The 24126-nt window shown below is 41.8% G+C and overlaps 1 protein-coding gene across 1 annotated transcript in view; it reads right to left on the bottom strand.

The window, feature by feature from the left end:
- Positions 1-1185: 1185 nt before the first annotated feature.
- Positions 1186-24126, bottom strand: part of LOC140469554 (uncharacterized) — a 151606-nt gene continuing 128665 nt past the window's right edge. The window contains exon 4 of the mRNA XM_072566182.1: positions 1186-3947. Coding sequence (XP_072422283.1) covers positions 3113-3947 — 835 coding nt within the window. The 3' untranslated portion in view covers positions 1186-3112. The remainder of the gene's footprint in view (positions 3948-24126) is intronic.

The raw sequence follows: 24126 nt of genomic DNA, 5'->3' as shown, positions 1-24126 counted from the left end.
CTATCCAATCCAAACTTTGGGTCTGCTACATGGATGACACCTTTGTCATCACTAATAAAACAAATTAGAGGAAACCTTCAAGACCATCAATAATACCCTTACTGGCATAAAATTCATTAGAGTAAAACAACAACAAACTGCCATTTCGAGATGCTGCAGTAGAGCGAACAGCTAACGGGGAATTTCAAATCAACATCTACAGGAAAACAATACATACAGGCCAAATTATAAACTACAGAAGCAATCATTCCAACATTCAAAAACGAAGCTGCACTGGAACATTACTTCAATGAGCCACACACTGCAGCACAGAGGACCTACGAAGAGCAGAGGAAAATCACCGAAACAGTATATTCAAAATGAGCGGGTATCCAATGAACACAGTCCACCGATTTCTCAGCAAAAAAACCCAAACAAGCAGACAAAACACGAACAGAAAACCTGGCCACTCTCCCCTACATCAAAGACAGCTCGGAAATGATTGCCAAACTACACAGACCCCTTGGCATTATGGTAGGCCACAAACCCACCAAACACACAAAAACAGCAACTAATGAAATTGAAGGACCCGATACAGACAAGTAAAACTAACGTCATTTTCAAAATACTTTGCAAGAACTGTTAACAGACATTACATTGGACAAACAGGCAGAAAACTAGCCAATGGGATACATGAACATAACTAGCCACAAAAATACATGACCTCTTATATACAGAGGAGGAAGGATACCACTTTGACTGGGATAAACATCCATCCCAGAACAAGCCAAAAAGAGAAACACGTGCAAATTCCTGGAACTCTATCAACAAACACATTGACTTGGATCCCATTTACCACTTTGAGAAAAACAACAGGAAATGACATCACCACAGAAAATGGCGTCACCAACCCAAGGAAGCCTAAACACAAATAAAAAGGCCATACCACCAGTTTTTCATCTGGAGGCTCACTGAAGATGTTATCTAGTATGGTGATGAAATGTCTGAAACCAAATCTTGCAGCTCAGTGAGCAAACCTGCATCCGGAACCTCAACCCGAGCTATAAATCTACTCAACACTCACTAATCTCTTGAGACCTTACAGTCCATCGGAATTTATCTCCAGGTCCTGCAGCACCTCTCTTTAAATAGATCTGTCGGAGAAGTTAGCCCAATAAAGCAGAGATGACACAAAATCAGTTCCAGTGAAATTGACAAGCAGTTTATTACAAACGATATCACTGGAAGAGAAATTGACTAGGCTGACATAGAAGAGTGTCCAGGTAAATCAAGGGTTCTCTTTGTCGAGCTGAGGAAGAAGCAAGTTTTTATAATAATCTTGTACAATAAAGCTAATTAGAAATGGGGAAAATACAATGTATCTGGAAATGGAGTAATCCAGTTACATTGATGCTAATTGAAAAAGAGTTATCGGATGAGTGTCCCGATTCTCGATACAATGCAACATTCTGACAGTGTCAATGGGCCCGGAACTTCCATCCCTCTTCGCAGGTAGGTGCTAATGTTTCCTCTGAAACGGTAAGGTTTCTTGTCGTGTCCTGGGAGCAATGCTCTTGGAGGTGCCTCTCTGTCTGACCTGTTCTTCGTGTGGCTTTGGTACTGCTGCGTTGTGAAACTGCTCTTGGGGCTTTGGGATAGCTGTGTTACTCTGACATTCTTAGTGGGTGCTAGGAAGTGTATTCCGTTGTCTGCAAGTGTTGTCAAGTTTCGCTTGTCAGCTGGTTTGGTCCCTGTTGAGGCATGCTGGGTGGTTTTGGTATAGTTTGGCCAAGTTTGCTTTCCCATATTCTGTGGGGCTTATTATGGGTTGGCAGGGTGGCAGATCTTTTCCCACTAGATCATAATTTAATCTTTCCTCTCAATCAGAAGAGTTATATTTTACATTTGCTCTGTGGATTCTATTCTGTGGTTTTAGCAAAATAAAGTTGATTACTTTAACAGTGCAAAACGATATTGTGGCTGTTTTTAAACCAGCCAAACCTTGACCTCTGCAGCTTAAATCCTGAACAAGGTATAAAATTCCATAACTTAAATGCAGTTAAGTTTACCATTGTGAAGTCATGTAATCAAGTCTCCTTGCAGGTGGCCGTGGCAGTAACCACTAGCCTTGCACTACAGATTAAAAGACTCATCTTTAAGATTTGGACATTTTATGGGTAGGATAAATTTCAATACTTTTATGTGGTGCAATTCTCAGACAATCTGTCTTTGTAAGTTTGTTGCACAGCAGTTTCACAGTCCAGCCTCACCAAGTGGTCCACAAAGTGGTGATTGCTTGGCTGACTTCAGAGGAAGCATCTGACAAATTACTGTTAATTCCAACAACATGATTATATCTGCCATCCTTATTGGACTATTCACAGTCACTACATATACATGTACATACGTGCAAAAACTTATTTTTAACCAACTTATTATTACAATAAATATTAGGAAAATCAAATGACCCAAAATTGACCACTTGGCCACTCCATGACAAATATTTCCTCCTGCCTTTAAAATATTGATTCATTACAATGCTCTGCATCCTGTCAATTAGTCAAATCTACATCATTGCTGTTACTATCTATTTTACTCCATGAGTTCTAATTTTGCTCACAAGTCTGTTGTGAATCATTGTCAATTTCCTTTTGAAAGTTTGGTACACTACATTGTACCATTGTTTCCACACTAAGTAATCTAATCTAGTCTAATCTACATCAACAGCACAGGGGAGATCCATCTTCCCTGTTACCGCTTTGATAACACCAGGAAAGTAGTGAGACAATATTCCCTTAAGGTTATGCTGTCTTTTCTTAATTAGCCAGCTGTTCTCCATGTGAGAATTTGTTTAACCCAAATTAATGTTTCCAAGTTTCAAAATGAATGAAACTCACCTAATACCAGTGTAATGTTTATAAATCCTCAATTTTCTAGTATCATTACAAAGTGTCAGAATTGATAGTAGAAATTGCAGTCTATTATCACATTCCTGATTATCCTTGGATGCATCTTCTATAGTTTCAGTTGATAATTAACTTTTAACAATAGAAAGCATTCTATATCACCTCCTTATCAATCATTAACCACTCGAGTGTCTGACTGAACAAAATCCAAAGTCTGTGGTCACTTTTCAACTTGCTGATGTTTCACAAATGGGTAACTGAGGGGATCTCTTCTCACAATGGGAACAAGGAAATGGCCTCTCTCCAGTGTGCACTCGCTGGTGAACTGTGAGTTGAGATGATCTTTTGAACCCAGACCTACAGTGAGAGCATCTAAATGGTCTTTCGTCAGTGTGAACACGTTGATGGAACATCAAGTCCCCAGAACTTTTATAGCACTTCTCGCAGTCTGGGCACTTAAAAGATCTCTCTTCATTGTGAACATGCTGGTGTCTCAGTAAGTCAGATGAGACTGTAAATCCTCTCCCACACTGAGAGCAGGTAAATGGCCTCTCCCCTGTGTGGACTCGTTGGTGTGACAGCAAACTGGATAACTGAGTGAATCCTTTCCCACACACAGAGCAGATGAATGGCCTTTCTCCAGTATGAACTCGTTTATGTTTTAGCAGGTTGGATGAGTGAGTGAAGCCCTTCCCACACTCAGTGCAAATAAATGGCCTCTCCCCAGTGTGAACACGGTGATGTTCCAGCAAGTGGGTTGACTGAGTGAATCCTTTCCCACACTGAGAGCAGGTGAATGGTCTCACCCCTGTGTGGACTCGCTGGTGTTTCAGGAGATGAGTTGATTGAGTGAATCCTTTCCCACATCTGGTGCAGGTGAATGGCCTCTCCCCAGTGTGACTGCGCCTGTGCATTTCCAGCTTTGAAGGTGATTTAAATCCCTTCCCACAGTCTCCGCATTTCCACGGTTTCTCCCCAGCATGATTGCACTTATGTTTCGACAGACCAGATGATTGCCTGAAACCTCGTCCACACAAAGAACACACATACGGTTTCTCCTGACACTGAATGGTTCTTTTTCTTTCCATGCTCAACATCCAATGATATTCAGGTACTGGTAAATTGGACAACTCGGTCAGATCCTGATGTAATGTTTGGTTTCAGACTCCAAAAAGTGTAGAGATCTCTTCTTAATACCCTGTGAAACTGATTTAAATAGAAAGGGTGAATGAGACAAAAATCAGAAAAACATAAAAGGTGGATTGTGAAATTGAGCTGAATGAAACAGACAATTTGTGAGGCTAGCCCTTGGAAAAAGTGACCATGAAAGCTTCTGATTGATAAAAGCCCAAATTATTAACAAAGGTCTATCAGGGAAAGGATCTTGCCACCTGTCTGGTCCTACACAAGCCTTTGGTGGCTCTGGGAGGAGAAGAAGAGAGGAGTAGGAGCAATGGATCTTACACACCTTCAACTTGATCAGAACTTTGACAATATCCCAAACTCCCTGCACAAGTATCAGAATGTAGCTTTTCTGTGAACACTATAACCTCCAAGTTCATGTGCAAGTCACACAGCATCCTAAATGAGCAGAAATTTCCAATATTTAAATATTGAGAAAGCATAAGCCTCTGACTTCAATCCCTGCACACAACTGCACTACCTCACCAGGTACTACATTCCTCATTGGTTCAGCCTTACAAAGACGCTCGAGTGTTCACAACAAAGGTGAAATATTTCACCGAGTTGAGCTTCCAATCATCAGGACCACCTATTTCCACCTCACCTGACTCCATGTAGTTTTAACACATCTGTCGCTCACCCATTCTTTTCTTACCTCTCAAATATGTGAACACATTCTCGGCAGGCCTCACTGTTGCTACCAATCTGTAACCTTGAGTGCATCCAAATCTCTGCAGCTCACGTGCTGACTCACACCAAGTCCAGTTAACCCAAAAGCACTAATATTTTATATTGTTGTTCTCATTTTCCTTCCTGGTAATCATTACATCTGTTTCAGTGTTCCCTTCCAGTCACAGAATGCTTAGATATTCCTTCTTTTAGAAAGCATTGGAGGCGGCGCCACTGAATTTATCAGGGTAGAATTAGATTAATTTCTGGTGACATGGATATAAACTGAGATGACAGCAGACAAGTGAAGATGGCAACCAGACCTTGGATGATCTATTGAATGACAGAGCAGGTCTGATGGACCATATTGTCTGGTTCTGCTCTGAATTCTTACAGTCCTATCTTTGCAACTCAACTAATTCCACCTCTAACATTCCAGATGTTCATTGCTCTATGGTGAGTGGTCCTCTTTTACCTGCCAATGCCATAACTCTGGTATTTCCTTCCAAAACATCATCTGCTCCCCACATTATGATCCTTCCTTAAGATATTCAGTGAAACCAATCAGACACGAATGTGTTATTCACCTGCCTCAGTATTGCTTCTGTATCTCTATTCCAGATATTGCAATATTTTGTTATGTGAGCAATTCATTATACATACAAACGCGTGATATTGACAGACATAGACAGCAGAAGTTAGAAAATGTTGGGGAGGACATTAAGGAGGGCAGAGGTGAAACACAGTAATGAATGGACATGGATTCAGATCCTCAATAATGGAGTTACACTAGCCCAGAGTCAAGGAATTTATCAGATCTAACAGACCACAGTGCTAAAACTTCTAAATTGTAGACGAATGGTCAAAAATAACTCCTCTGAAACAATATCAACTTTCAATTTTGTAACCTCCTGCCAGTAGCTGGGAAAAAAAAACAGAAATACTGGAATCAGAGAAAAATCTCACAGTTAAGAAAATCCCCAAGGAGTGATGGCAGTCAATGTTACTCCTTGGAGGATGAGACTGAGGAGTTAACAGTGGGAAATACAGAAATAACAGAGACACTGAAACAAGATTTTGCCTCAGTTCTCATGGGAGAGGACACTAGTACAGATAGTTCCAGGTGATGCAGATGTTATAGAAAAGGGAGCATCTTAGAACGATCACCATTATGAGGGAAAAAAGTACTGAGCAAACTATCGGCGATGAAGGCAGACAATTCGCTGAAGTCTGATGGTTGACATCTTAGGTCTTGGGGAAAGTGACAGGACAGACACTGGATCCATTGGTTATAACTTTCCAAAATTCCCTGGACATTAGAAGTGTTCCACAAGAATGGAAAGTGTTAATATAACACCTTATTCAAAAAAGGAGGGAGGTTGCAATTGATTAAAAAAAAGCTAACATGTCTCATTAGGAAATTGTTGCAATCCATCATTAAGAAAGTCATAATAGGACATTTGGAAAGCCAGAACATAATTCATCAGAGTCAACATAGTTTTATGAAGATCAAATAGAGTTTGACTGATCCGCTAGAGAGCTTTGAAGAAGTACCAAGCAAACTAGATAACGGAGATCCTGCAGATGCTGTACATCTGGACTTCCAGATTGCACTTCATAAAGGTACCACACAATAGGTTAATACATAAGGTTCGTGAATGTTTATTATCTTGGATGGAGGATTGGCTAATGAACAGAAAGCAGAGATCAGTGGGAAGGGTTCTTTTGTGGCTGGCAAGTTATAACTAATGGTGTGCCAAGGGTTTCATCCACAGGAGCTAACTATTTAGTGCATATAGTTCATGATCTGGATGCAGGTACGGAAGGTACTATCAGCCAAACATGCAATGAATATTAAAATGGGTGGTAAGATAAGTTGCAATAAATAAACACACAAATGGTCATGGATAAATTAGGTGAATGGGCTAAAATATGGTAGATGAAGTTTAATGTGGATAAGTGTGGGTTTGCCCATTTTGGAAGAAGGAATAGAAAGACAATTTATTACCTAAATGGAGAGAAAATTCAGGGTGCTAGTCTGCAGAGGAATCTATATGACCTCACGCATGAAATCGCAGAAAATGAGTCTGCAGGTACAGCAAGTAATAAGGACTGTACCCCCTACAGCTCACTGTGGCAAGGAACTCTAAAGTCTCATGATCCTCTGAGCGAACACTTTCCTTCTCTTCAGAGTCTTAAACTGGCATCCTTAATCTGCGACCATGCCCTCTCATTCTAGGCTCTCCCAAGAGGGAAACATTCTCCCTTATTTATATTGTCAAGCCCCTTAAAAATTGTGTATGTTTCAATTAGATTAGATTACTTACTTACACAGTGTGGAAACAGGCCCTTTGACCCACCGAAGTGCAACACATCCAGACCCATTCCCCTATATTTACCCCTTCACCTAATACTACAGGCAATTTAGCATGGCCAATTCACCTAACATGCACATTTTTGGACTGTGGGAGGAAACCGGAGGACCCAGAGGAAACCCACATAGACACGGGGAGAATGTGCAAACTCCACACAGTCAGTTGCCTGAGACAGGAATTGAACCCGGGTCTCTGGTGCTGTGAGGCAGCAGTGCTAACCACTGTCACCGTGCCACCCACAATTATACACCTCTTTCTTCTACACTCCACTGGGTAGGGTACCCAAGCTGGGTAGCCTCAAGGTAATTCCTCCAACCAGGGAGCATCCTACAGAACCTTCTCTAAGCTGCCTCTAATGCAACAATATATTTTCTTTAATAATCAGGCCAAAACTGCCCACAGTAATCTTGATGTGGTCTCACCAGCACCTTGTGCAGTTGCAGTAAAACTTCCTTACTCTGATACTACAACCCCTTGAAATAAGGGCCAACATTTTATTAGCTTTCCTGATTATCTGCTGCATCTATGTATCAGCTTTCCATATTACATGCACAAATACAAATCTCTATATTGCAGCTTTTGTAATGTTTTTTAATTTAAATGATAATCCATTTTTTTGTTCTGCCTTCCACAATGAACAACTTCATATTTTACCACATCATCCTCCATTTGACGAGTTTTTGCCCACTGACATTATCATTCAACATCTCTCTGTAAACTGTTTCTATCCCTTTCAAAGCCTGGCATCTGCAAATTTTGCTGCACTTCCTTCCTCCAAGTTATTTATATTGTAAAACAGTTGTGTCCCAGCACTGCTCCCTGTTGAGCTCCGCTGGTCACTGATCACCAGCCTGAGAAAGTACCCCCTATCACTACTTTCTGCCCCTCAGCCAGTACTTTCACCAAGCCAATATACTACTCCCAACATCATGGGATCTTATCTTATAACTTTACCTTTTGCAAAATATCTTGTCAAATGCCTTTTGGAAATCTAAAGAGGGCAAAGGGTGGTGGATTTAAAATAGGCAGGAGGAGAAAGTACTTCTCTCAGATGTCATGAATCTGTGGGAATCACTACCCCAGAATGAAGATACTGAGTAAATTTAAGGAGGACATCTATGGATTTTTAATTAGCAATCAGCTGAAGGATTATGGAAAACATGAGGGAAAGTGGAGTTAATGCTAAGTTGATCACACTGAATGGCAGAGCAGGCTCAAGGGGCTGAATTATCCACACTTGTTCCTAGATCCTACGTTGCTAACTGCAGTAACTGACTCCATTTAATAATGCAATACCATCTCCTCATTTACATCCTCCATTGTTTTGCCTGAAGATCCTATATCCCGGAATGTTGAGTTGCCAACTGTTGATCGTGCTCAAATCCCAAGACCAATGTTTTAAAACATGTACACGCAAAATGGACTAAAAGCATCCCACAGAAATGTTTGCTCTGAAAGCTGTTATTACATCATATGCATGACTTCCCTTTTGAAAGTGATCATTCCAATAATCTACCACTCTATACAATCAGAAATCAGAAATTCCTGAACCTGACTGGGTTTCAAAGGCCTCAGCATTAAACTCAGCAGCTCTTCTACCATCACCATTCCAACTAAAACTGTTACATCATCAGGCTTAAACCCATCGGCTCTTCTATCTCCATTCCAGGTCAAACTAATTAAACAAATGCTTTCAAAATAGAAGTGGATAAACACCTGAAGTGAAAAAAAATGTTGTTGGGCTACAGTGAAAGGAAGGGGAGCGAAATTGACCGATTTGCACTGACAGGCAGCCAGCAGGGCTGTGAGAAATGGCCTCCTTCGATTCTGTAATCATTCCACGAATCCGTGAAAAAGGATCTAAATTGGGAGATGGAGTAAACCTTAGGAAACAACAATGCACTGCTGCAAATCAGCTTTTAACTGGTGGTGTGTGTTTCTAGGAGAAAGTGAGGACTGCAGATGCTGGAGATCAGAGCTGAAAAATGTATTGCTGGAAAAGCGCAGGTCAGGCAGCATCCAAGGAGCAGGAGAATCGACGTTTCGGGCATAAGCCCTTCTTCAGGAAAGTTTGTGTTTCTAGACCTGGTTCTATGGACAATCCTTGGAATAAAACAAGAAAAATACTGCAGATGTTGAACATCTGAAACAAAAAAAATGAAATATCAGAGAATTCAGCAGAGTATTTGTACAGAAGGCAACAGTTAACATACAAGTGCATGCAGAATGAATATGGTGAGTGAAAATAGTACAAATTATGATGCTTTACATTAGCTCAGCAGGGGACGATAAATAATTGCTAGTTCAGGAAAACAATTATTGACCTTGGGAAGATAAAGATGATGAATCAGCAGCACATAATCAGGAGATGGACAACAATGGAAATCTCATTTAAATCACATTTGGTAACAACAATAATATAATACCAGAAAATTAAAATACACCTGGCATTAAAGCAAAGTAACTTACACAATGGCAAAGAGATAGTCATGATGAGAAGAGTAAAACAAAACTGTACAATAAGCCGAGACTGATACAATGAGAACACAGCACAAAAAGCTTAACTTATGAATGGACTATCACTAATACTCACTTCTGAAGCAATTTTATTGATTTCAAATTTAATATCTCCTGCTAGATGTCGCAGCTGGAAAAGGTAGAAAACTGTAGCTAAATAAAAATCCCCAAGTTTACAAAGATAGCTCATTGTAAAATGAGATTACAAAAATGATAATGTCAATTAAATTTGAAATTCAGGGGAGACAAACGTTTCCCTTAGCTGGAGTTTGCCATATGTAAGTCTTTGCTTTCTAAACCCCATTGAAAGGAGTTTCCAAAATCACATCATTGTTTTACAGACAAGGAATTTTAATTGCAAACTTAGGTCGGAGACACTGTGGTGGAAGGAAGATTTGAGAGAGGAGCTCAAGTTTAGAATACATTGTATTAAGTACATAAATATAAGCTACAGGATGAAGCTGTGTTCCTGCGACGTGAGCCTTCTCCTGGAATGACCAGTGAAGTTTTTGTGTTGCACTGATGTTGAGAGTGATGTTGTATCAATATAAGCTTTTCAGGTTTTATTTTTAAGTTGACAGCAATCCTCACCGTTCCTGCTTTAGTGTTCTCTGGTGATTTGATCTTATGCACATTCTTAGATCACTTTGCTTGACTAAGAGGAGGAATAGTCCCATGACAGATTCTGAAGGACAACTGTTTACATCCCTACGTCTGTGTAAAATCAGCAGCATGACCATTCAACCCATTAACATCAAATGTCCTCTAAGGCACTTTACTGAAGTTACATGTCTTCAAAGAAATTATGTCTGTCACTGTTCCAAACTATTTCCTGAATTTTCAAGAACAATCATCATCACAGCATTGACCAAAATCCATCTGCCTCTAGTTTACAATTCAAGTCCCAAATGTTACACACTTTTAATCACAACTAACTTGTTTTATTTCTTTGCCATTCATGAAGCTCTGGAAATGTTTGCCCTACCATTTGACTGTCTGAAATACTGTATCTCTTTTTCAAAAGGTAGCTACAATTTTCCACGCCAAACTTTGACTCCATTATATCTGGCATGGGCGGTTCTGGAAAGGCTGATGCAAACATATTCAAAAGTAACTTTCAAAAGGAAATTTTGAATATATTTGCAAAGGAATTAGTCTAAAAGATTACAAAAGAGGAACTACTGGACAGTTGTTTCAAATAGCTGACACAATAGGCCAAATGGCCTTGTTCTTTCAAATTAAATTACTGCAGGAATTTCACTCAAGTTGATCCAAATCAATGCAATTACATGTGAAGTAGCTGTTTGAGCAATCAGCATTTGGAAATTTAACAGCAGCTATGTTATTCAATGCTATGGCCAAGCTTTAGATATGGAAGGTCACTTTTTCATGATATTAATTTTTTTCAGAATTACAAGTTTGCAGAATTGACTTCTGCTTCAGAACCTGATCTCAGTTATCAGTTGTTCAGTCACTAGTGCTGAAAAAAAAAACATGATCTGGCCAACATCTGAGCTAATAAAAAGGTTGTGTTACTGTGGGATTATGTTAGGACAAGTACGAATTGATCTTAATCGTACTGTACTAGACCATGTCACATTTAATCCTCCAAACAGTTATCATTGCAGTCGATCAGGTTTTGGTTTACTTTAACTTAGACCTTGGATCAGAAATTTCAGCACAAGAAACTGTGTTGGTAGTGATGGGGTTCATGTAATCAAGGAAAGCTAAGCTCAAGCAAAAAATTGCAGGACTTTGCACCATAAGAACATAATAAAATAGAAGCACGAGTAGACCATCTGGCATGTCAAGCCTGCTCTGCCTTTCAACAGGATCATGGCTGATCTGTTCACGGACTTATCTCCACTTAGCTGCCCACTCACAATAACCCTTGATTCCTTTACTGTCAAAAATATATCTATCTTTGTCTTTAAAACATTCAATGAGACATCCTTGACCTCTGCACTAAGTAGGGAATTCCACACATTCACAATCCTTTGGATGAAAACGATTCAGTTCTTAATCTGCTCCTCCTTGTTTTAAGGCTAGGCCCCCTCGTTCTAGTTCCACCCACCAGTTGAACCAACCTTCCTGCTTCTATTCTATCTATTCCCTTCATGTGTTTCTATAAGATCCTGTCCCCATTCCAATTAGTATATTCCCAATCTACTCAATCTCTCCTCTTAAGGCAACCTTCTCAATTCCAGAATCAACATCGTGAACCTCCTCTGTCCCCTCTCCATTGCCAGGATATCCTTCCTCAAGTAAGGAGACCAAAACTGCATGCAGTGCTCTAGGTGTGGCCTCACCAGCACCCTATACATCTGTAACATAACCTCCCTGTTTTAAAACTTCATCCTTATAGCAAATGAGGGACAATATTCCATTTGTCTTCTATATTACCTGCTGCACCTGCAAACCAACATTTTGTGATTCATGCACAAAGACACTCATCTCTCTGCACAGCAACCACCAGGCCCCTGCTCACTCACGTAATCTAACTATACCCTCTGCAGACAATAGTGTCGTCTGCACATTTTGTTCTATTACTCATGTTAGTGTCACCTGCAAAATTGATACACCACATTTGGTTCCTAACTCTAAATTATTCCTGTAAATTGTAGACAATTGCAGTCCCAACACTGATCCCTGAGGATCACCAACCACAAAAACACTCATTTATCCCCATGGTTTGCTTCCTGTTATTTAACCAATCCTCTATCCATGCTAATACATTACCTGTATAACAAACACTTTTATGTTATGCAGCAGACTTTTGTGCAGTACCTTGTCAAATGCCTTCTGAAAATCCAAAACAAATCACTTGCCCTAATTCACGAAAAAACACAAAAATTTCTTACAGTAGATACTGTTATTAATTTATATATCTATCCAGGCTATTTTAATAACTCAAACACTCCATTCCTGGCAACATTCTGTTAAATCTTTTCTGAACACTCTCCAGTTTAATAATGTCCACTTTTAACAGGGTGACCTGAACTGCCTGCTCTTTCCACTATTTTCCAAATGGTCTTCCATTACCCCTTTTATAGTGATATCGAGTATTCTTCCCATCACCAATACCATACTAATTCCCTAGTTTCTCTCTGCCTCACTTTTTAAATACTATGGCTATGTTAGTTACCATCCAATCCACAGGAAACCTTCCAGAGTCTGTAGAATTTTGAAAGATAATCACCACCACATCGCTATTTCTAGTGCCACTTCCTTAAGTATTCAGATAAATGTTATCAGGCTCGGGGTATTTATTTGCCTTTAATCCCGCTAGTTACCCTAATATCATTTCCCTTTAATTTCTTTCAATTCCTCGTTCCCCTTAGACGCTGTAATTCTCCATGTTTTTGGGATGTTATTTTTGTTCTTCCTTTGTGAAAACAAAACTATACTACATCTTGTATCAATCGGTAATCAAGAGATTAACAATAACCATTAAAACCATTGTCAATACATTGGAAAAATCCACCTGGTTCACTGATGTCTTTCAGAGAAGAAAACTGCTGTCCTTACCCAGTTTGATCAACATGTGACTGCAGGCCCACAGCAATGCAGTTGGCTCAACTGCCCTCTGACAATTAAGAGATGGGCAATAAATTTTGGCCTAGTCAGTGGCACTCACATCCTAGAATTGATGTTTTGAAAAAAAAAACTATTGGTGTGTATGATCTCTGCAAGCTTGTCATCATATTCCATTTTCCCCGCTTCATCAATTTAAGAAAGGGGGTAAGGAAAAGCCAAGAAACTATAGATCATTGAGCCTGACAGTCAGCGATAAGCATGGTGTTGGAAGGGTTCCTGAGGGACAGGATTTACACTTATTTGGAAAGGCAAGGGCTGATTAGGGATAGGGGATTCTGGATTAGAAGTACTGGAAAAGCACAGCAGTTCAGGCAGCATCCGAGAAGCAGGAAAATCGACGTTTCAGGCAAAAGCCCTTCATCAGGAATGCAGGCAGAGTGCCTGAAGGGTAGAGAGAGGATGTTTGGGGACTCATCAACTGAGGTAGTATGGGCTGAGGCTAGAAACAGGAAAGGAGAGGTCACTCTGTTGGGAGTTTTATATAGGCCTCCAAATAGTTCCAGAGATGTAGAGGAAGTCTACATCAAAGATGATTCTTGATAGGAGTGAGAGAGACAGGGTAGTTGTCATGGGGGACTTCAACTTTCCAAATATTGATTGGGAACACTATAGTATGAGTATTATAGATGGGTCAGTGTGTGCAGGAGGGCTTCCTGACAGTATGTAGACTGGTCAACAAGGGGCAAAGCCACATTAGATTTGGTACTGGGTAATGAGCCCGGTCAGGTGTTAGACTTGGAAATAGGTGAGCACTTTGGTATTAGCAATCACAATTCTGTTATGTTTACTTTAGTGATAGAAAGGGATAGGTGTATACCACTGGGCAAGAATTACAGCTGGGGGAAAAGGCAATTACGATGCGATTAGGCAAGATTTAGGAAGCATAGGATGGAGAAGGAAACTGCAGGGGATGGGCACATTAGAAATGTGGAGTTTATTTAAGGAAAAAGTTCCTGTGTGTCCTAGATAAGTATTAACCTGTCAGGCAGGGAGGAAGCTGTACAGCGCGGGAGCCATGGTTTACAAAGGAAGTGGAATCTCTGGTCAAGAGGAAGAAGAAGGTTTATGTTAGGATGAGATGTGAAGGCTCAGTTAGGGTGCTTGATGGTTACAAGGTAGCCAGGAAAGACCTAAAGAGAGAGCTCAGAAGAGCCAGGAGGAGACATGAGAAGTTGTTGGCAGATAGGATCAGGGCAAACCCTAAGGCTTTCTATAGGTATTTAAGGAATAAAAGAATGACAAGAGTAAGATTAGGGCCAATCAAGGATAGTAGTAGGAAGTTGTGTATGGAGTCAGAGGAGATAGGGGAAGCACTAAATAAATATTTTTCAACAGTATTCACTCTAGAAAATGACAATGTTGTCGAGGAGAACACTGAGATAAAGGCTTCTAGACTAGGTGGGATTGAGATTCACAAGGAGGAGGTATTAGAAATCCTGCAGAGTATGGAAATAGATAAGTCCCCTGGGCTGGATGGGATTTATCCTAGGATCATTTGGGAAGCCAGGGAGGAGATTGCCGAGCCTTTGGCATTGATCCTTAAATCATCATTGTCTACATGAATAGTGCCAGAAGACTGGAGGATAGCAAATGTGGTTCCCCTGTTCAAGAAGGGGAGTAGAGACAATCTTGGCAATTATAGACCAGGGAGCCTTACTTCAGTTGTTGATAAAGTGTTGGGAAAGGTTATAAGAGATAGGATTTATAATCGTCTAGAAAATAATACTTTGATTAGGGACAGTCAGCACGGTTTTGTGAAGTGTAGGTCGTGCCACACAAACCTTATTGAGTTCTTTAAGAAGGTGACCAAACAGGTAGATGAGAGTAAACTGGTTAATGTGGTGTATATGGATTTCAGTAAGGCGTTCGATAAGGTTCCCCACAGTAGGTTATTGCACAAAATGTGGAGGAATGGGATTGTGGGAGACAAAGCAGTTTGGATCAGCAGTTTGCTGAAAGAAGACAGAAGGTGGTGGTTGATGGGAAATGTTCATCCTGGAGTCCGGTTGCCAGTGGTGTACTGCAAGGGTTGGTGTTGAGTCCACTGCTGTTCGCCATTTTTATAAACGACCTGGGTGAGGGCATAGAAGGGTGGGTTAGTAAATTTACAGATAACACTAAGGTGACGAAGGATGTCGTAGGTACAGAGAGACATAGATAAGCTACAGAGCTGGGCTGAGAGGTGGCACATGGAGTTTAATGCGGACAAGTGTGAGGTGATTCACTTTGGTCAGATTAATCGGAATGCAAAGTATTGGGCTAATGGTAAGATTCTTGGTAGTGTAGATGAGCAGAGAGATCTCAGTGTCCAGGTACACAGATCCTTGAAAGTTGCCACCCAGGTTGACAGGGGTGTTAAGGCATACAGTGTTTTAGCTTTTATTAATAGAGGGATCGAGTTCCGGAACCAAGAGGTTATGCTACAGCTGTACAAAACTCTGGTGTGGCCGCACTTGGGGTATTGTGTGCAGTTCTGGTCACCGTATTATAAAAAGATTGTGGAAGCTTTGAAAGAGTGCAGAGGAGATTTACTAGGATGTTGCCTGGTATGGAGGCTGTTTTCGTTAGAGAGGTGACTCAATAGAGACATATAAGATAATCGGAGGGTTAGATAAGGTGGACAGGGAGAGCCTTTTTCCAAGAATGGTGACCGCGAGCACGAAGGGGCATAGCTTTAAATTGAGGGGTATAGGACAGATCTCAGAAGTAGTTTCTTTACTCAGAGAGTAGTAAGGGTATGGAATGCTTTGCCTGCAACGGTTGTAGATTCGCTAACTTTAAGTACATTTAAGTCGTCATTGGACAAGCATATGGATGTACATGGAATAGTGTAGGTTAGATGGGCTTCAGATTGGTATGACAGGTCGGCGCAACACCGAGGGCCGAAGGGCCTGTACTGCACTGCAATGTTCTATGTTAGATAAATGTGAGGTGCTGCATTGTGGAAAAGCAAATCAGAGCAGGAATTATACACTTAATACTAAGGTCCGCAGGAGCATTGCTAAACAAACAGAACTGGCGTGCAGGTTCACAGTTCCTTGAAAGTGATGTCGCAAGAAGGTGGCTCAGTGGTTAGCACTGCTGCCTCACAGCACCAGGGACCCAGGCTCAATTCCAGCCTCGGGCAACTGTCTGTGTGGAGTTTGTACATTCACCCAGTGTCTGCGTGGGTTTCCTCCGGGTGCTCCAGTTTCCTCCTACAGTCCAAAGATGTGCAGGTTAAGTGAATTGTCCATGCTAAATTGCCCATACTGTTATGTGGATTAGTCAGGGGTAAAAAAGGGAATGGGTCTGGGCAGGTTGCTCTTCGGAGGGTCGGTGTGGACTTGTTCGGCTGAAGGGCCTGTTTCCACACTGTAGGTAATCGAATCTAAAAATCTAAAAAAAAACTAGACTGGACAGTGAAGGCGGCATTTGGTATGCTTGCCTTTATTGGTCAGTACATTGAGTACAAGAGCTGAGAGGTCATATTTTATCTTTTCAGGACATTGGCTGGGCAACCTTTGGGATATTGCATTCAAGTCTAGTTTCCCTGCTATAGGAAAGATGTGAAATTTGAAAGGGTTCAGAAAATGTTTATAAGTATTTTACTTAGGTTGGAGGATTTGAGTGACAGAGAGAAGCTGAATAGGCTGGGGAAATCTGCAAGTAGAAAGCATAGGTTTAAGGTAAGAGGGGAAAGATTTAGAAAGGGGCTCTCTAGGGCAACATTTTCATACAGAAGGTAGTGCGTGTATTGAATAAGCTGCCAGAGGCATCTGGATGGATATATCTACAGGAGGAGTTTAGAGGAATATGAGTCAAATGCTGACAAATAGGACTAGATTAATTTAGGATATCTGGTCAGCACTGATGAGTTGGACCAAAGGAATCATTTCCTCTATGACTCTAATCCCTTTTTCTAACTTTGCTGAAGTCTAAACTGTTCTAAACCCTCAGGCCTGGTACTTTATTTTGCCAATTTAGATTTAATGCTGACCATACCATAATTTCACTTATTTGCCATAGCCTGACGATACATCCCCTATGGTTTTTATTCCAAACTGGGATGAATAACTTTAGTAGCTTGCACCCTCTCAACGTTTGCCATTACCTATCCCCCATTTAAATACTGACGCACAATTTATCACAGCAAGCTCATGCCTCACACCATTTTAATTTCCTTTATTTGTTTACTTACAAGACCCAAGTCTCAGAAGGAATGACATTACTGTCCATCAAATGAAAACTTTATCCTGTTGTGGTCACTTTTGTTCAAAGGCCCATTCTCAATTAGATTGTCAATTATTCCTTTCTCATTACCCAATTCCCAGTTGCTTTCTCAATAGAACATAGAACATTACAGCGCAACACAGGCCCTTCAACCCTCAATGTTGCGCTGACCTGTGAAACCAATCTGAAGCCCATCTAACCCCCACTATTCCATTTTCATCCATGTGTCTATCCAATGACCATTTAAATGCCCTTAGAGCTGCTGAGTCTACTATTGTTGCAGGCAGTGCGCTCCATGAACCTACTACTCTGAGTAAAGAAACTACATCTGTCCTATATTTATCACCCCTCAATTTAAAGCTATGCCCCCTCATGCCAGCCATTAGCAGAGGAAAAAGGCTCTCACTGCCCACCTTATTGAACCCTCTGGTTATCTTATGTCTCAATTAAGTCAACTTTCTTCTAACAAAAACAGCCACCAGTCCCTCAGCCTTTTCTCGTAAAACCCTCCCTCCATAGCAGGCAACATCCTAGTAAGTCACCTTTCCAAAGCTTCCACATCCTTTCTATAATGTGGTGACCAGAATTGTATGCAATACTCCAAGTGAGTCACACTAGAGTTATGTACAGCTGGAGCATGACCTCGAGGCTCCGAAACTCAACCCCTCTACTAATAAAAGCTAACACACTGTATGCCTTCTTAACAACTCTATCAGCCTGGGTGGCAACTTTCAGGGATCTATGTACATGGACACAGAGATCTCTTTGTTCATCTACACTACCAAGAGTCTTACCATTAGCCCAGTACTCTGCATTCCTGTTACTCCTTCCAAAGTGAATCACCTCACTTTTCCACATCAAACTCCATTTGCCACCCCTCAAGTCCAGCTCTTCAGCTTATCTATGTCTCTGTAACCTACAAGATCCTTCAGCACGATCCACAACTCCACCGACTTTAGTGCCATCCGCAAGTTTACTAAGCCATCCTTCTGCGCCCTCATCCAGGTTACTTATAAACAGCAGTGGACCCAAAACAGATCCAATGCAATGATTCATAAAACAACTTCTATATCCACTCTATGAATTCCTCTATCATATTGCTACCGATTTGCCCGATTTTTATGCAGATTAAAGTTCCCATAATTACAGCTATGTCCTTATTATTCACATCACTGAATTCCATTCCAACATCTTTCCCAATATTGCTACTGCAGCTTGGATGCTGTGCACAGTCGTACTGTTGTTTTCTGCCTATTGGTGGATGATGATGATGATGATAACGATGACGATGACGATGATAATTGCACACAGTAAGAAAAGGTGCAATCTCACCAGTTTCTTGTAGAAATGAAATTGAGCATCCTTACATCCCCCCACCACTCTGTGGTCAACCACTTCAACTCCCCCTCACACTTCCCCAAGGACATGCAAGTCCCGGGCCACCTCCACCACCAAATCCAATCCACCTGACACCTGGAGGAAGGATCTCTCATCTTCCTCCTTGGGACCATTCAACCACACAGCATCAACATAGGCTTTGCTAGTTTCCAAAACGAACCTCCCCCCACATCATCCCAGATCCAAACCTCCAACTTGGCACTGCCATCTTAACCTATTCTACCTGTCCATCTTCCTTCCCACCTACCCACTCAACCCTTCCACCAACATAACTCAATTACCTCCCACCTGCCTTCAGAGCTAACTTCCACCACCCCCCCCCCCCCACCCAGCCGCACCCCTCTGTCTCTCATCCCCATTCCTCCTCCACATTCTTGATGAAGGGCTTATATCCAAAACATTGATTCTTCTGCTACCCGGACACTGCCTGATCTGCTGTGCTTTTCCAGTGCCACACTTTTTGACTCATCCTTACATTTATGTTTAATTTCTGTCATAAAAAGGATAGCAGTCCATTAGCTTTCTTGATAACATGCTGTATCTACATGAGGTTAAAAATCATACAACATCAAGTTATAGTCCAACAGGTTTATTTGGAAGCACTGTGTGGGGGAGTGGCGTGGGGGTGCGTGAGTGTGGGGAGGGAGGGCCATGTGTTGGGGAGGAAATGTGTGGGGCATGGTGGTGGTAGCGTGGGGATGTGTGCGCGAGTGCGCGTATGATGCCTTGAGGCATAGTATATTGGCAAGACCAACCAGAGGCTATGGCAACGAATGAATGGACACTGCGCAACAATCAACAGACAGCAATTTTCTCTCCTAGTTGGAGAACACTTCAGTGATCCGGAACATTCAACCTCAGACCTTTGGGTGACCATCCTCCAAGATTAGATTAGATTAGATTAGATTCTCTACAGTGTGGAAACAGGCCCTTCAGTCCAACAAGTCCACATCGGCCCTCTGAAGAGTGGCCCACCCAGACTCACTTCCCTCTGACTAATGCACCTGATACAATGGGCAGAGCTGAAAATGTGTTGCTGGAAAAGCGCAGCAGGTCAGGCAGCATCCAAGGAACAGGAGAATTGACGTTTCGGGCATCAGCCCTTCTTCAGGAATGATTCTCTCTCACAAACACTCATAACACCGTCCCCCCAGCTCCGCGCACATACACCCACCCAAGTATGTGGGATAAATTTGCACTTGCAGAATTACATTTTATTTTGCTCAAAAAGCTTCATGAATCTGTGCAAGATTCTGTAAATTCCTTTTTTTAGATTAGAATCAGCCTGAACATTGGGGAACAGAAAGTCTCACACAGGGCACCTCACACCTTTAATGCCTACATGACACCTATAGTTAAAGTTCACTTGAGAATGTAACTTTTTAAAAGTCCTGGGATTTAGATATGAAAGAACTGAAACCAACATGTTCACCCTAAAAGATGGGAGACACGTTGGCTCAGTGGTTAGCACTGCTCCCTCACAGCGCCAGTCCCCCTCGGGCAAATGTGGAATTTGCATATTCTCCCTGTGTCTTGTGTACGTTTCCTCCAAGTGCTCCAGTTTCCTCCCACAATTCGAAGATGGACAAGTTACGTGAATTGGCCAGTCTAAATTGTCCACAATGTCATGTGCATTAGTCGGGGCTAAATATAGGATAAGGGAATGGGTTTAGGTGAGTTACTCATCAGAGGATCAGTGTGGATCTGTTGAGCCTCTTTCCATACTGCAGGGAGTCTAATCTAGTCAAGGGACTTAAACAATCCAGGTCTTTCTCAATATATCATTTCAGTTACATCACACTGTAAACTTTAGCTGTAAATTCCGTCTCTCCAATCTACTAATCCACAACCACCTGAAGGAGCATCTGGTACTTGCAAACAAACCTATTGGATTGTAACCTGGTGTTGTGCGATTTTTAACCTTGTACACACCAGTCCAACTCCAGTACCTCCAAATCATTTATCTGCATACTAACAGTTTATGACTCATGATTCAAATCCCTCTGTATATCAGAATTTTACAGTCATTCTCCATTTAAGTAATACCTTGCTCTTAGTTATTCTTCCTACCAAAGTGAATGACTTTACATTTTCCCACATTATATTCCATCTCAAATGTACTTTGCCCATTCATTAAACCTATCTGTGTATTTGTCCTTAAATCCTTATGGCTTCACCATAGCATATTTTACATCTTTTGTTGCCTTGCCTTCAATCCTCTAATTTATGTAAATTCTAAAAGATTTGGTAGTATATTACCGTACACCCAACCAGTTACAAGACAGGTAAGAAACAGGGGCGTAATCAACATTTTTTTCCCCCAAAGTCAGTGGTATTACATAGTCCTCTCTGCTTATGGTTGGAAACTAAGAAAATCAATGATTAAGTAGGAAAATTAGACCAGCAGCCTGCGAAATAAACTTAGAGCTTTGGGGAAGGAGTACGGGAATGAAACAGGCTGCACAGAAAGCTTGATAGGCCAAATTACCTCTTTTCCAGACCATAATGAATCGAAGACTGATTTCTGCAGCTTCTACTCATAATATAAGCTATGAATCAATGGGGCAAATCCCCCAGGAATGTCCACAGTCGCTCCTTCCTCAGGTGTGGGGCCCAAGCCGGGACACATCCTCCAGGGCTGCTCCACACATGATTTCAAATCTCTGGCAGGATTTTCCAGTGAAACCGATCTCGGAAATCTTTCCCAGCAGATCCAACAGCTTTCACAGCCCACGGTGACAGGAGTGACTCTGCTATATCTTTCTGTGATATGCGCTTGGAAGGGACGATCTGGATAATGCTTCCCATTCAATGCGCTATAAAAAGCATGAACATAAAATCATTCTCCCGTCAGTTGAAGAAACATTATAATAGCTAATTTACCTCTTTGGCGCATGCTCCACTCCCAGGCCCAGGCCCCTTTCTGTAAGCTCCCTGATTGGTTGGCGATTAATCCTGCCTATCACTCGTTCTGATTGGTTGGTCAGGCAACAGTCCCACCTTCACCCTTGTTGGTTGGACGTGCCATCCGTCACTCATCCACTAATTGGTTGGGTCATATTCCCCGCCTTCCATTCATTTTGAAACCAAAAGAGAAAATGCTGGAAAATCTCAGCAGGTCTGGCAGCATCTGTAAGGAGAGAAAAGAGCTGACGTTTCGAGTCTTGACAAAGGGTCAGTTAGACTCGAAACGTCAGCTCTTTTTTCTCCTTACAGATGCTGCCAGACCTGCTGAGATTTTCCAGCATTTTCTCTTTTGGTTTCAGATTCCAGCATCCGCATTAATTTGCTTTTTTTCCCCATTCATTCTGATTAGTTCGGGAAAAAAAAGAGCTTCGATTTGATCCTCCAACCCCGTCTCTTATTTGCTATAGATATGAACATCAACCATGCTAAACATCACACAACACTAGGGTTTAGTCCAACAGGTTTATTTGGAAGCACTGGTCTTTTATCAGGTGGTTGTCCTTTTCTGAGGTAGCACAAACAGTAAAACATCGCACAGAGTTTGCACGGAGAGACAGAAAAGTCAGCAGCCTGTTTCAGACATTCGCTGCTGGGAATGAACCAAAAAATCTCAGCTGCTCTGCCAATCCCCTTTCATTACACAAGTTATTTCTAAAACACGAAAACCTTTGGCCTGTGGTATCATCTATTTAAGGGTAAACAAAACGGGCCCCAATAAACCCCATTCACCTCTGCACCAACTCAGCCAATTCAGAGCCTGGTGTGTTTTATGGCCCCTCTGAAAAAAAATCAAACTTATAGTAACTTTGAGAAAAAGGAACAGCTTTGAGAAAAGGATCAGCTTTGTAACAAGGGTATGTTGTATACTTGGATTTCTGGAAGGCTTTTAATGAGTTGCCATATAAAAAAAAACTCTTTCATAAGATAAAAATGTATGGAATTTCAAGGAATGTACTAGCATGGATAGAGGATTGGTTAACCAATAGAAAGCAGAAAGATACGATAAATGAGTCTCTTATTGTAGATCAGTGGTGAGTGGGGTGCCACAAGGGTTGGTTTTGTACCCCCAACTGGTCATGACATATGTAAATGATTTGGAAGAGGAGACTGAGTGTAATGTATCCAAATTTGCGTTGATGCTAAATTGAGTGGAAAGACAAACTGCAAAGGATGTGGAGGTTCTGCAGAGAGATTTAGATAGGTTAAATGAGTGGGCAAGGGTCTGGCAGATGGAACACAATGTTGGTAAATGTGAAGTTACCACTTTGGAAGTAAAAATAGTAGGTTAGAATATTATTTAAATGGTGAAAGATTGTAGCATGCTTTTGTGCAGAGGGACTTAAAAGGGTCGCTAAAAGTTAATTGTAAATGTAACAGGTAATTAGGAAGGTGAATGGAATATTGACTTTCATTACTAGAAGGATTGAATTTATGAGCTAGGAAGTTCTGTACAAGGTTGTTAGTGAGGCCACACCTGGAGTATTGTGCATTATTCTGGTCTCCTTACTTGAGGAAGGATATACTGCCTTAAGAGGCTATATGGAGGAGGTTCAGGGGGTTACCCTTTGAGGAAAGGGTAAGCCACCTGAGACTGTATTGATTAGAATTTAGAAGGATGAGAGGGAATCTCATAAAAAAAATACAATTATGAAAGGGATAGATAAGAGAGAAAGTAAGGACTGCAGATGCTGGAGACCAGAGTTGAAAAATGTGGTGCTGGAAAAACACAGCAGGCCAGGCAGCATCTGAGGAGCAGGAGAATCGACGTTTTGGGCATAAGCCCTTGTTCAGGAATGAGGCTGGTGTGCCAAGCGGGCTGAGATAAAAGGTAGGGGAGAGGGGTGCTGGGAATACGATAGGTGGAAGGAGGTGAGGGTGAGGGTGATAGGCTGGAGGGGGGTGGGGGCGGAGAGGTCGGGAAGAAGATTGCAGGTCAAGAGGGCGATGTGAAGCCGGGTTGGGACGAGATAAGGTGTGGGGGGTGGGGGGGAGGGGAGGAATGAGGAAGCTGGAGGAATCTACATTCATCTCGTGTGGTTGGAGGGTTCCTAGGCGGAAGGTGAGGCACTATTCCTCCAGGCGTCGTGCGGTCAGGGTCTGGCAATGGAGGAGGCCAAGGACCTGCATGTCCTTGGCAGAGTGGGAGGGGGAGTTAAAGTGTTCAGCCACAGGGCAGTTGGGTTGGTTGGTGCGGGTGTCCCAGAGGTGTTCCCTGAAACATTCCGCAAGTAGGCGGCCTGTCTCCCCAGTGTAGAGGAGACCACGTCGGGTGCAGCGGATACAGTAAATAATGTGTGTGGAGGTGCAGGTGAATTTGCAATGGA

This window comes from Chiloscyllium punctatum, chromosome 49 (genome assembly GCF_047496795.1).
Source record: "Chiloscyllium punctatum isolate Juve2018m chromosome 49, sChiPun1.3, whole genome shotgun sequence".
Taxonomy (NCBI): Eukaryota; Metazoa; Chordata; class Chondrichthyes; order Orectolobiformes; family Hemiscylliidae; genus Chiloscyllium; species Chiloscyllium punctatum.
This window is presented reverse-complemented; position numbering and strand designations above follow the sequence as displayed.